General features: G+C 41.1%; 1 protein-coding gene across 2 annotated transcripts in view; it reads left to right on the top strand.

Annotated features, from left to right (window-relative positions):
• The first annotated feature begins 555 nt into the window (after positions 1–555).
• The window catches only part of LOC120896391 (DNA-binding protein D-ETS-3), a 65,774-nt gene continuing 51,413 nt past the window's right edge, over positions 556–14,916 (top strand). The window contains exons 1-3 of one of the 2 annotated variants that reach the window (XM_040300468.1): positions 556–1,698; positions 6,574–6,831; positions 6,907–7,427. In XM_040300468.1, coding sequence (XP_040156402.1) covers positions 6,599–6,831; positions 6,907–7,427 — 754 coding nt within the window. In that variant the 5' untranslated portion in view covers positions 556–1,698; positions 6,574–6,598. Of the gene's footprint in view, positions 1,699–3,994; positions 4,107–6,573; positions 6,832–6,906; positions 7,428–14,916 lie in introns of those variants that run through there. The other variant, XM_040300462.1, reaches the window with a different exon arrangement.

Raw genomic sequence — 14,916 nt, 5'->3', positions numbered from 1 at the left:
AGCAACCTGTTCATCACTGGTACCAGAATTTGCAACACAGCAATGACGTTACGCTACACCCAGTTCTTCGGCCGGATCAAGGTATACACAAACATTTGCGTCGTTCCATAAAATGGAAAACCGTACTTGGGAGGAAGGTGGTTACTTGGGGTAAGAGGGGAAAGCAAAATGGCACAATCTTGCCGTTTGCAACCGGGACGAAACAAGGATGCGGCGATACTGGCCAACAGTAAGCCACGCCTCGTTCACCAGCAGAAGCGTTACCATGCGTTACCGAGCGAGTAGCAGCAATTGCGCGCCTGCTCTGCATCATCTTTCCCAACTGCGTCTGGGTTTGTAAGTATCTTCGCGTGCTTTCTCTCTCTCTCACACACACACATAAACTGTCTCGCGAGTACCGGAGTCGGAAAAACCCGTTCGTCCGGTCGCCATTACTGGAAAATCCTTCTACCCGCTAGAACGGTACACCCACCATCGGAGTGAACATCCGTCTCACTTACTACGCTGCTTGCCACAGTCCACGGGTGGTGTAACAGGGAGCGAAAGCTTTTCGTTGGCCAGCGAACGAGGAGCGGGAGCACGGAGCCAAGGGGTTTTTTTGCGCGAAAGGAAAACCTCATCGAGTGGATGATCCTTCCTGTGGTCGGGGCTCGCTGGTCTCGCAAGCGGATATCCACTTTACAACGCGGGTCCCAAGGTCCCGCGCGAACCAGATCCGGTGGCATCCGACATTGAAGAGTGTACCGTGTGTTCGAGAGGCTGCGTCTTATCCTGCCGGATCCATCCGCACAGTTTGGGAGTTTGCACAGTTTTCGGAAACCCGTCGGAACGCGGGTGGTTGTTTTTCTTTGTTCGTTCGAAAGGGGTTACAAACTATCGATAGATATCGGTCGGAAAAAAATCTCATAACGCTCTGAACGACTTGTGCGCTGGAAGTTAGTTTATTGAATGGCAAAATAAAAAGCAAAGTAAAGCGACCGAAAGTGAAGTGAACAAGTGATTCAGAGGCGCTAGATGGCCTGCACTGTGTCCTATCCAACGATTCGACTGTACTGATAAAAGACAGCGTCCAGTGTACGGTGTTGTTCTTGTGCCTGCACTCGCTGCCAAGGCCAAGAGACTGCAAGAGAGAATCTGTGAATAATTTGTCATGCGTCGGAAACCAACGGCGATTGCGGGCCGTTCCAAGTAAGACTGGACCAGCATTGAAGGACCAGCGCCAAACAAACACACCGAGAAAAAGCAAGTGAACGGAAGCGTGCTCTTTGCAGTGCATAGGACAGTCGAAGCTATCTTTATCGATCGGTTTTCCCTGTGGCCGCGATTCGGTTGCCACTGGACGGCGTTTTGTTAATTGGCCAGTTGTTGCATTCGCCAGTGCATTTGTGTGTGTGTGTGTACATGGCCAAAGAACCAGTGAGATAAACAATTGCACAGAACAACTACCGAAAAAGGACATGAGCGGTGTAGTGTGTGGTGTGGATGATTCGATACAATAAACAGGCAATTGAAAGCTACGCGAAGATAAAAGGCAAAGGTGCAAAGTAGTAGTGCTCGAAGAAATGGAACAGTTTCAATCGTAAGGGACGAAGAATTTGCTTTCCACAGTTTGGTTTGATTATGGTACAATAGTGCTTGAAGTGTTTGTGTTCTAACTAGAGTGGAAAAGGTTGCTGTTTTCATCATTTTCAAGTAAAGGTATGCAGGATAATTTGATAAAAACATCTATAAAAAATCATATTTTTTTATTTTACGAGACTTATCAAAAGTGTTAATATTTATAGCCCATAACACCTTATTATTATCCTCCGTAGATTATACAATCGTGTGTTAAACACTTAGTGGAAGGGAATTTAAATTAATTTATGTTAAACATACGTCAGCAGTCACGTGAATGCCTCAATAGTGTAACATATTATTTATGCCGCATTTGATTTTCAGCCCGATAGTGTTTGTCTGGCTGTCTGGCTGTTCATTGCAGTAAGGGCTGAAGATTTTGAATTATTAATACTTTCTCCATAAATCAGTCCGCCCTCTTCGAAAGGCCGTGTTTAGCTGACGGTAGCACTAACCCGTGATCATGTTTGCTGTAGAAACCGTTGCACTGCATAAATCTGAGAAGCTGCTTGTTTTGCTAATGCTTTATTCATTTTGCTTATTGTTTTATGTGTGAGAAAGGGGTGGTTTAGAAGAATATTGAAGAAAATGTCGCTTTCAAATGTGAGGTTGTTGAGAAATGTGTTTCTCAAATTTGTTTGTTTGTTTTTACTAAAACTACGTATATAATCAAATAAAAATTAGTTAACCAAATTTAAAAAAAGTGAACAAAAATGGAAATGGCGTGACGATTTGGTAATATAAAAAATAACTAACGGAATACTGGATCCTTTCTTGTATGTTTCAAGTTTAATTCAAAATGATACAAATTTGACACAATGATAAATAACTAAAAGTAATCTACATGACATTCAAACTTATCATTATTCAATGCAGAATTCGGCTTAGAAACTGATGCTCTTGAATTACGTATTTACGTAAATTTTGAAAATTTACCAAAAACGGATAAAATGTTGATTATTGCATACCTTTAGGCGCATTTCAAGACAGTTACGTGATTTGCTTTTGCTGTTGATTTGAACTAAAAAATAGCATAAAATGGAAAACCAAGACTCTTTGAATAAAAATTTAGTTACAAATACATCTTCAAAAGGTAGACATTGAATAAAAATGAAACTTAAATTCATAAACTAATCATACATTGATAAATTGTTTTAAAATGGGAATAGAAGCGCAAAAACACTACATACCGCCACATGATATTTGCCACTTATACTTTCTCAATCGTCAAACCAAAGAAAATCTTGCTATTGGTTTTTCGGACCTACTAAACTGATACATGCTAGCGGTTTTAGTATTTTGATATGCTTTTCATAGACAATATATTTATATGTTACTGCTAGTTGTTCGTTTGCCAGTATATGGTTAAGAACGTAATGCTGACCTGCTCTATAGTCAATAGTTCATCTAAATACTCACTTCACAGCTATACTGGACTGCTCACAGCAGTAACCGACAAGATTTGCTTGTCCTTTTTCATCTAACTAATTAGTTATTGGAAACAAGTAGGAGAAAAACTGGGAAATAGCATTTCACTCTAACAATTGGAAGAAAATACATTCAATACAACATTTAATGCGAATCTTATCCTAACCATTGGTTAGCTCATTTCCTTAATCTTATTTGGTTTTTCAATGCTACGAAAATTATTAGTGAGTGAGTTACGGTTTGTAGTGTTTCAGTAAAAGCATGGTGTGAGAAAAAAACCTTTTAATTATTTATTGAAAAAAATGACACATTTATTATTGACATTGTATTCGCCATCGTTTGATGTCATCGTTTGACATATACTATGCGATCTTCCAATTCATTAGTCTTGCACTACGCACTTCAATAAACTCAACCGATGCAGTTTTGATGCAATTTAATGCCCGTATCGGTACGACCCGCACTCACTGATAAGCCAACTGTACGTTCGATATCACACGCACCAACAAACCGAATTGACCCCCGAACTGCCGGCGGCCGGTTATGTTTGTGTTTGAAAATTCAATTTATGTCCGGTACCGGAAGCACTCAATTGTGCAACAAAACAGCTTGTGCCAGTGCCACCAAAACGCGGCACTCCATTGCCCCTTCGTCGCACCACCGGTTTGATGGCGTTTTGGTGCACGCGTTTGTGTTGTGGTGTTCTCTGTCGGTGATGGTGACACTAAACTAAAGTCGTGTGCGCGGGCGTATCTCGATCGACGCACTTGTTGACTAGCATTATGTTGATTTTTTTATGCTGCCATTGTTGAAAGGCCATTGCGGTCGTCCGGGCGTCAGTAGTTCCACGATCGCGAACCGGCAAGTCGTATGTACACTGTTTATGTGAACAGAACGCCGGTACGCGTTGGTTTGAAGAAATCAAGCAGTTAACTTCGTTTTAGGATATTTGTGAAACATAGTTTGATATTTGTAGTGAACAAATATGTGCTTAAAAAGAACGTTAACAATAACATTCAAAATCCATCTTAAAGAATTACAGAGCTGTTAAGAAAAATGAGGTAAATAGAAATAATGTTAACAAATACGCTCGATTGTTTGCGACTGTGTCTAATTAGATTATTAGTAAAGTGCTATCGGAGATCTGCTAGAAACATGTATTATGAACTAATTACTATTTGTTTGTAAAATATTGTTTATCATTTATAATTGAATTTTTTTTTGCATACCATCAGGCGCTAAGTAACTTAAGTCCCTTAATTATACTAAGTGTTTCAGTTATAGTTCTGATACACAAGTGATACATTCATGTCTAGTTGCATTCATTCTGGGATTTGAATAACATAGCGTCAACAGCAGTTCAGTAAAATTTGCCAACAGTAGCAGAACCACTGAAAACCCTTTGTCTTGTTGTTATCTAAAAATTACATTACGCTCACAGGGAACATTACGATTTATTACATTTTACTCCTAGAAATTCAAATTAGCTTTACATAAGGTCATCTTCTGTTAGAATGCAAACGTTGTATTTTTTGTTCTTCAATAGAATTAAACACAAAATATGCCATCGAGTTTTACAGTGTTTGCGTCCCAATCAAAAGACTGTCACCGTTATTTAAAAAAAAAATCAATAATTATTGATTAAAAAAGTTTATTGGAAAAGAGGAAAAGAGGAGTAGGAAGATGAGGAAGAGGGTTGGCGTGCAAACATCAAACCGTTACATATCAGCGTTACATTTTGTTACTACAACAGAGAGGGTTAAAGAAACCCCCCTTTTACCGTTACGTTATTTATGGACGGCCAATGATTGTTAATTATTCTATGATTGTATGATCGATACCAATCGATTGTACTATATTGTAATGTTCTTTTTGGAAGAAGTAATTGACTCATCAAAGTTACCTTAATAATGGAATAATGGAACATAAAAATTCAAACAATTAGATAGTTGTTGTTTTAGAATAACTATAGCGAATAAACATACTTATGATAAATTTTATATCTTAAGGATACCCAAAAAAAACTCAACATTCGTTGAAACGCATTAACACAAACAGTTGGTACAGCTTTGAATGCTCAACAGGATAATTGATAAAAGAAATTTAATTGAATAAACGATTAAAAATTCACAAGCATCTCTTTATATTCAAATCGTTTGTACATCCTACTCCTCATGTCATTTCAACCACAAAACCTAGATCAATAAAAGCTAAACCGAAGGGGCAATGTACCCCAACAAAAACCGACAATGACAAAGCTCAACTAATCTACCATTAGGTACTTGATTCGGTAGCTCGTTAGCAAAATTACCTTGGCAGTTAATTAAATTAGCCCCATCATTGCTCGCCACGGTCTCGTTGCGCCCTGATGCAGCGTTGATCCTTGATGGTTCACCACGATTTCCATGGCCCGAATCCGTCCCACAAAACTGTCCCTGTGCGAGCGAGTTATCTTACCCCGACAAACGACAAACCAACGTTCCTCCCAAATTGCGTACCGATCGCCAATGTCCACACACACGCACACACATGTCTCGCACTGCTCGCCAATCTCGTTGGACCATTTATCTGGCCGGTGCTAATCGCCAGCGCACGCTCGGCGATTCAAATTTCCAATTCATTTGCTCTCGTGCCCGGACGCGCGAATGCACGCATATCCTGCATACGGACGGGAGAGGGAGGCCGAACGGCCAATGGGCCGAGCGGAAGCCGGTGCATACATTTTCCTTTTCATGATCATTAAATGAAAACGCCCGTTCAACCGAGTCCCGGAACGAGCCCGACAGAGGGTTCAATGGTTCGAGTCCACTTCCTCGGAGGATGTGCTGGATGGGCACAGGGCAAAGGCAAATCGACACCGGTCCAGTGAGGCTTTTGTGAGTCTGTGTCGAGTGTGGGTGTGTCTGTGTGTGTGAGTGTTTGTGCGAGGACAGGGTTTCATCCCAGCTCCAGCGCCGAAACGACAAAGACACGATGCTGGAGCGGCACAAGGCGAATCGAGTCAAGCGTGGCGTGAGGAGATTTATGCACGTAAATCAAACTTTCCGCTTCCGGTGGTATTTTGAATATTCATGATAGTGACGAACAGGAACGAGGGGACCAGGAATCGGTTTACCGTCCTGGAAAGTGAACTAGCCGGTTGCATGGTAGGCGCAGTGTTCCTGCTGGGCGTACTTGTTGGTTGGCTGGCTCGCACTGGCTGGCTGGTGTAGTAAAATGGCAGATGGGCATTTATCATCATTGTTACCGTGGACGGGTGGCCGTTAAGTTTATCTTGTTGTTTATCTCAATGAGCCGTTAGTGTAGAGCAGTAACTTCTTCAGTAACCGCTTAAAGTGGAATACGCTACATTTTGAGCTTCATTAAAGTATCAAGGCATACGTATCAACTATTACATAAAAAAGCTACTTTCAGAAGATCAATGCCTTCATCTTAAGATCAATGCTCCATTAACGTCTAGCTATTCCTTCAAATATACTAATCACATCCGTTCTTATGTTCCACTTTTTTACATTCGTCACTCCTCAGGGTCAAACGAAAGTACAGCAGCAAAATGTACGAAAGCTCTTGCTCCTACCAGACGGCACTGGATCTGAAGCGCGGCGCTTCGCCCCTCGTAACGCACCAGGTAAAGTCGGAAGACTGTCTTGGCCTGACGCAGTGCACCGACTGGGGCACGTACCGGTTCCATCAGTCAACGTTCGAGCAACTCAAGCAGAGTGTGGAGAAAGCGAAGGCAGCGCTGCAGGATCGGACGTCCTTTCTTGGAAGCTCCAGTGCATTTAGGTACGATGAGCGAATTATTTTTTTAAGAAAATGATCTCTTAAAATGTAGTTTTAATTGTTTCTCTATTCCCACAGTGACATTTACTCTTCACCACGGCTGACAGAATCGCTCGAGAACGTTATCTCACATAGCACCGGTACTAACAGCAGCAGCGGTACGGGCAGCACTAACCCTGTCTCCAATGGCAACGCAAACGCTGAAGCTAACGCCAGCAACGGTAACGCTACCAGTAACGGCGCTAACGCTGGCAGTGTACTAAACGTCAGCGGTAGCGGTAGTGCCGCTGGCAGTGCGGGAAACGGCACAAACTCTAGTGCTGGGAGCGGTGGTGGAGGAGGAGGTAGCGGTGGAACGTCTGGAAGTAGTGCGGGTGGTGGTGGTGCGAGTAGTATCAGCGTTATAAATGCGACGTCGCTCGTGTCACCCTCGAATCTGCTCGGTAACGGGCTGTCAAGTCAGCGTCATCGGAGTGATCTGCTCGGTGCGGCAAATCTTAACCTGGTGTCCTCGACCCAATCACCTACGACGACCTCGACCCCGTCATCCATTCTGTCGCAGAATCTGGAGTCACCGGTGGACGTGAAATCACGGCAAGGTAGGAATTTAAAGAGATATTCATAATAATTTGTAATCATAAGTTATGCCGGGACAGTCTTCAACTCGTACAACTCAACATCATGCCCGTCATGGGTTGAACTCCCGACAGTTCCGTTCCGATTATCGTTCTGTTCCGTTCGTAGGACAGATTATCCTAATCTGAAAGGATAATTAATAAGTAACTGAAAGCCAAGCATACTAGTGTTACAGGCAGGCCTTGACCAACAACGGTTGTTGTGCTGAAGAAAAAGTATCATATGTTAAAGGAGTTGAAAGATGTCGAAACTGTCAAAAAAACAGTCGAAAAAGAAGCTAAGCTATGTATATTTAATCTAATCTAAATCTAATCGAAAATCTAAATAACTATGTCTGGAGTCATACGAAGATGTCCAGAATCCTCCGGAATAGTTCTAAGTCATTCGGTTTGGTCCTTGGTCTTACCCCTACTCTTGTTAAAGCCGGAGTTATCCGAAATCAGCGGAATTTGTATTCGTCCGAATTTCCCCATTTCTAATACACATACTTAGCCGTATTATTGAAGTTACAACTGCTGGTTTTTAATACGCAAATAAAACCTACTCAGGATATCTAATGCTTCCCATAACCGTTATGAGTGTTCCGCTCTTTTACTCTTCTACGGTATTTTACACGTTCTCGGAATGAATTCTATCTGTTTATAGAAATTGGGTAATTTTCAAAGCATCTTCGGCACATTTGGCTGATAAAAAAAGTCTTTACAGTATTTTTGAGCGCATTTCCTCGAAATCATTTTACTGTGATTATCCACTGATGATTGGAATAAAGTGAATCATCATCTTTCCTTCCTAAACCAAACAAAAGAACCATGCACATCCTTTGCTGAAGAAAAAAACAACGACAAGACAGGCATCATTGTGGCCTTTTGATTGACCGTATCAAAAAATCGAGCACTAAACACTCCGCAAACAGCATATTATGTTCCGTGTCACCGATAATCCCGTGTGTACACTTTCCTTTTTCCTCCGCTCCGTGTGCACCAGTACAGGCAACAAGAAACACATGTACCATTCACGCCAATTAAACAATTTGATAGGCTACACCCTATCAATTACCAGCGCGCGACGAAGAAGGACGGTTCGTTTTCTACGGCGCAAACAAATCCTTCCCCAGCCTGCTCGCTTATCACACCACAGCGTGCATACATTCGGGCGCTTTGTGCCGTCCGCTCTCATCCCACCAGAGAGTACTGTATCGATAAACACATCTAAACATCGGCTTATCCGGCTGCCATCCTATTTTTGCCCGAATAGCGGGAAGGGCAAAATTGGGTTGTTTCCTCGCACCCACTAAAATACACCCCAGCGTACGTTTTCGCAGCGTCAGTCTGGAAGCAAAACTTACGGTGACGGTGGGCTTTCCCTTTTCCCGACGCGCGCTGTTTTATTCGGGTCGAGGGGTTTGATGTTTCCAGCTCCTGCGAGTACGCAACAGCAACAATAATAATAATAAAAAAACCCTCCTTTCCATTATATTCTCGGCTTGCCGGGAATGGGACGAATGCGAACGGCACAACTTCCGCCGATGATGGCCTTTTGTCTGGCGGCCTCCGGTGGTCTGTGTCGTCGGTGTCCTGTTTAGGGAAGGAATCTTGCACGAGGCATTTTTATTGTTCCGCTATGCGAGGATATATTTTTTGTTCTTACCAAAATCAAAGGGAGCAGGGGAAGACTACCAACTTTTGGAAAAATAATACATAAAAGCAGCATTTTTGGTTTATATTTACCTTCTGTTACTACGATCAGCAATACTACTACTAGCCGTGACGATACAAAACCGCCTGCGTAAACCTCAAACAATTCACACAATCTCATAGACTAATCTCTCCTCTACAATCACACACCGCTTCGGGATAACAAGCGGTTTTGTGCCAAAAATTGAAATCGATCCTAGTAATTCTTCAGATACAAAAAACGAAAAAAAACTGTAAGGTACCAACTGAGCTAAAACCAAAGAAAAAAAAACTAACCTTATGTCAACCGTGCCAGCGGGTCAACTGATGTGCATTTCCTGGTGAGACAGATCGTATTCTTTCCGCGGAGCTGCCACGTGCGCAACTAAAGAGTTCTCATTGTATCGACAAAAGAGTAGCTTCGCGCTGATGTCGCGTGCGATGAAAACACACTCGGGCTCGGGAGCCTGCTCGTGAGCACTGTTTGGTGCTGAGCACGTGTGCCAGTGCACTTTGATGCAATTTCCCTGATAATTTATGATCCGGGTTTTTGAAGGTTTGCGAAAGCAAGGAGGCACACGCTTGAGAGTAACTCATCCGTGGCAAAGGTTTGCGATGATTTGCGGGATAATTTATTTGCGCCGGGATTTGTAATGGATGAATGTAATGTTTTGATCAACCGAGGAAGGTTCGCGTACGGTTTGGTGCATTTCGAATGCTTTATTGAGTCATTTAGCTAGGATTTGAATACTTATAGTTTATTTGCTTATTTTAATTGAAGTCATTTGATCAGTATTGTTTTCCTTTTACTCTTAGACTAATTATTATTGAAGATTTAAATTTCCTGTATAGTAAGCACACTTATCCTATTCACTAAACGTAATAAATAGATAACGTAGAAACGAAACGAAAGTAGAAACATAATAAGAAGTAAAATTTCAAGTTTGCATAACTTTAGGCGTAAGTTTCAGATAAAAAGAGCAATGAACAGTAGTGTTGGACAAATCTGATCCAGATTCTTGAACCTGAATGAATCTTTGAAATGATTAAACGATTCTGAATCTCGATTGCTAAGATTCATGAATCTCCAAAAATTTGTGGATCTCGAAAGATTTACGAATCTCTAGGGATATATGAATTTAAAGAGATTCATAAATCTCCTAAGACTCATAGAGTGTGGGCTTTTCATTATTCTTCTTCTTGGAGTAACAAACTACGTGATCATGCTAGCCTATAAAGGCTATTGAGACTTCTTGGCAAGTACGTAGTTTTTTTTTTGCTACGAAGAGACGGTCCATGCGAGGCTTAAAGTTACGAGGGGCATGTTATTAAGCGGAATCGCGAAAATTCAATATTTTGATAGATTCATGAATTCCTGGAGCTTTAGGAATTTTAATGGATTTATGAATGTATTGGATTCATGAATCCTTGGATATTCATGAATCTTTGAAAAGTCGATTTGAGATTCGAATCACTCTACTCTGAAGATTCAAATGAATGAATCTCAACGAAAGATTCATAACACTCAACACTCATAAATAGTGCAGAACGAGCTCATCGTTATTTAAAAAAGGTTGCAAATGCTCAAAATCGTGAAATAATTTTTAATCCGGTTTTCTACTTTTCTCATGCGATCATCTACCTTCTCATGCCAAAAAATATTTGTTTCTCACCTTCTTGAACAATCCTCAACTACAAAAAAAAAACATTACTCGCACTACACATTAATGCATCCCGGAGAACAATCGAAGTACCATTAATCCATTGCAGATCATTAAGTGAAACGAATCAATTATTCGCGGAACTGAGATTCAGTTACTTCCCACCCAATTTTCTCACCCAGCCAGTTCAACACCAGCACCAGTAATTCTCACCACTCACCAATTCCAACCACACCGAGCATCCGTAAATCATAAGTAATGTGTGCGTTACAAATCGATGCTACTTCAGCCACTTCAAGGGTTCCGTTTTGGTTGGGAGTGGCCAAAGATACACCCAGCAACACAAACAAACACGCGAGTACCACTTTCAGCTTCCAGCTATTATCCTTCGCCACCGCTCTCCATTATGCACGCCGCTTAAGGACCCTCGGTGTAATTATGTTCGAACCAAAACGAACCCAATGTATGCGTTGGGATTGTACTACCGCCGACCGAAATGATCGTGTGAAGTGCGCGACGGGGTAGTCCGTTGGTTTTTTTTTGCTTCATGCGTTACTAATTGAGAAGCGTGCGGTCTCAAGATTTCCGTCCATTCTGGTTTGAATGTATGGAAACCGGTGGCAATGTCTTCGGTTCCTTTCGGCCGGCAAACAAACATTTGAATAGACATTCTTTCAGCCGGCGAATGCGCCTTTCAAAAACTCCATGTATCATTCGTTCTTTACGTGTACGAAGAAACAGCCCCCAAGGACATTTAAAATTTGCATTAGAAAAGAATCCGTCCGGTGGCTAGCGAGCACGATTGATGGTGGAAAATGGAAATCGTAACATTTTACCCAACCAAGAACAGAAGCAAGCATCTCAAGGAAGCTCCAAATTACAATCCTCTCTGGTCCGGGGGGTGCCCTCCGTGAAAAGTCGGAAATATCGGATGTTGGTAATGAATTTTTATGTCTTCTTCTGTTTTCAACCACTCTGGGAGGGGAGTACAGAACCCCCGAAACGAACCTATAAAAGAAGGAATTATTCAAATGTACGGCATTGCCAAAAACTCCACCACGGCTTTCATGTTCTCGTATCCTCGATAATAATAGCAGTGAAACGAAAATTCATTATAGTCGTGCCACCAAACTACCTGGTGGGAGAAAATGAGGAGAAAACATAAAAAACTGTACCCAAAATTTACATCGGACATTTTTGGCAAAAATATCTGCAAAAAGTACAAGCAGTACAAACTATGGGAGGGCTGGGAGCTGCCTCAACCGAAAGGACACCTTGGTTTGTTGCTACTGGAGGGAGGAGCACGAGACGAGGTCCTACTCAGCTCGGTAGGAGCAAACTGGTACTCATTACTTGCGGAAAGGCTCGTAATTTGAATAAAAATTTCCATTTCCATGTTTTTCATACCATGTGAAGCTTGTTCGGTTTGTGTTTTGTGTTCTTTTTATGCATTCCCGCTTGGTTTGCTTACATGAATAAGAATTCCAAACATTTCTTTCGGCTTTAGACACTTGCATTCATTCATATCCGCAACGAATAGTTCACGAGTAATATGAATCGAGTGTTTTCATTCAAATTTTATTTGAATTCCTCCAGATCTTTTTTTTTTGAGAAATGGGAATGTCAACATGACGAATCGATGGCTAAACTTAACACACGCGTTTAGCTTCACTGTTTACGCCTTAAGGTATGCAAAATTTGTTTTAAGACATTTATCTATTTATTTCAATTTGTTGATGTATTGGGTATAGCTAATGTTTTTAAATGTTGATAAATTTTATATAATGTATAAATAAATTTATTCATATTTATCATCATCTTTAGTTTACTAAACTTCCACAATCGCCTCAGGTAAACATTTCTCGGATTAACTATAGGCAGAATTGTTGCTCAAAATGTTAGCTAAGTGCATCCAATGTCTTATTTAACGCTTCTCTTTAAAATTAACAAATATAGTTCATAATTATAATTTAAAATAGTTATAAACAGGTATGAAAATATAATCTGCTTAAAAGCAAAAAAAACTGATTTTTATGCTCGAATCGTACCAAAAAATGTTAAAATGCATAAAAATATTAAATTTAATTAAAAAAAGCCGAGTCTTCCAATGTATTTTAGCTGAAAAAAGTGGAAATTCAACTTACTTGGATATTCGAATTACGTGAATTCATTGGGAACCCATAAACCGCGTATTTTCGGAACAGACTGTATATTTATGCCTTAAACAATAAAACATATATTTTGCAGTGCTGTTTGCATAGTTCTAGGCGTACGGACGATGTTTATAAACATGTTTTTTTGGGCCGCTCAAGGATTCCACCCAATGCCGGCTGAATGACGTCATTTATTCATAAAAAAAAACACTTTAAAGTTGAAAATGAAGTTGAATTTATTTAAGGAAATTTTTAAACAGAAAACCAATTAATTTTGAAATGCATAAATGATTGTATATGATTGTCACTACTCAAGTAGTTGGAACGAAACTGTCAGTTGGGTATGGAGAGTATAACATTGAGCACTGTTCATAAAAAGACACCGTTTTGCATACTTGCAGGCGGTTATTGACGAAAAAAATATTAATATACTAATACATGTGATCTTTGTTTGTTTCATTGTTTTTTTATTGTCAAAACAATCGAATTATTAAAATTGACCTTACGCAATGCCAACCCAAGTTAACGGACTAAGCTACTAAAAAATGACACACACGTATATTAAACTAAGCAATGAACAGCCTTTTCAAAGGTTAAAACTGGTAAACTGATGAGCCAAATCATCGTTTGCAAAAAAATAAATCCACCTCCCCCATTACTACCACACATCCCACCCACAAGCATCAACACACATAATTGCGCCTTCCGTGTGCCATCGCCAACGGATGACAAATGGGTGCGTAAATATTTTGACAGCTTTACTCAGCGTACGCAAGCATCGCTGCCCTTTTCAGGCACGCTTTCTTCTGCCACTAATGGTCGCACGGCTCAGTGCATCCTAAAATGTTGCCCAGAGCAAGGTTCATTTATCATGCTGCTAATCACTCGCCTAGCAATGATCATCGCTCTGATCATCAATCGTGCAAAAACGGGAAAAATCAAACCTCATCGACAAAATGGCTACGTTTCACATGGTTTCGAGAAGCATGACATATAGTTAAATCGCACTGGTGAGAAGAAAAAAGTACTCCCTCCCAAACGAATTAGTGGTTGAGAAGCAACCGGCACAAAACACAAAATGGCCGTAGCACTCAGACGTGAACAGCACGAACAGCACGAACATCATTTTTCATCCCGCACGAAGACGGCAGTACCGGTGAGAAGGATGAATGGCTTAAGATGGTTTCCATCGCAGTTCATCGCGATGGAACATCATCACGCCGATTGCAACATTTGCCAGCATTTCGCATCCATTTTGCTCTAGCTCAGTTTTCACTTTATCAGCATTGGAGACGAAAATTTACTGCCATTTCGCCCACACGCTTTGCACAGCCAATAATAATCAATACCGCCGCGGTGGAGTCGCAGGCGGAAACGGACCTCCGAAAGGACGGGTTTTACGGCACGGATCGGGTTCGATAGAGCGCTTTCTTCGTCGTTGTACGCATTTACCCGTTCCTTTAGCCCTGCTAGGGGAAGGAAATTGTGTGGCCATTGCCTTCGAGCAGCTAGCTTGCTAACGATAAGCCTAAGACGCAGACAGAATAGCGAAAATCAGGGTAAACGCGCCCTCTCGGGGCCACATTAGATTAGTGCGTTAGATTTGTGCACACAAGGACAGGGTGTCGGTTTGCATTTTATCGTTGTTTAGAAGCACTACGTTACAAAAATTTTGATAACCCTTGCTTGAGTATAAATAAATGGAAAAAGTCTAATAAAAAAATAGATTCAAATTCACAGAAATTGGGCTAAAAGCGAACGTAATAAAACGAACCTTATCTTAGCGGAGCAGCGTCTTCATTTTGTTATCCCCATAATGGCAAACATTTTTCGCTGGCAAATAGTAAAATCGGACAGCTTTTCCCCATGTCCCCGCACACACACACACAGCCAAACCGTTTGCCCTTCGTCTATTATTTTCCCCGGACCGCCATAAATCATCTTTTACTAACAATGATAAATGGA

This window comes from Anopheles arabiensis, chromosome 2 (assembly GCF_016920715.1).
Source record: "Anopheles arabiensis isolate DONGOLA chromosome 2, AaraD3, whole genome shotgun sequence".
Classification (NCBI taxonomy): domain Eukaryota; kingdom Metazoa; phylum Arthropoda; class Insecta; order Diptera; family Culicidae; genus Anopheles; species Anopheles arabiensis.
The sequence above is the reverse complement of the archived record's forward strand: the minus strand, read 5'-3'. Positions and strand labels throughout refer to the sequence as shown.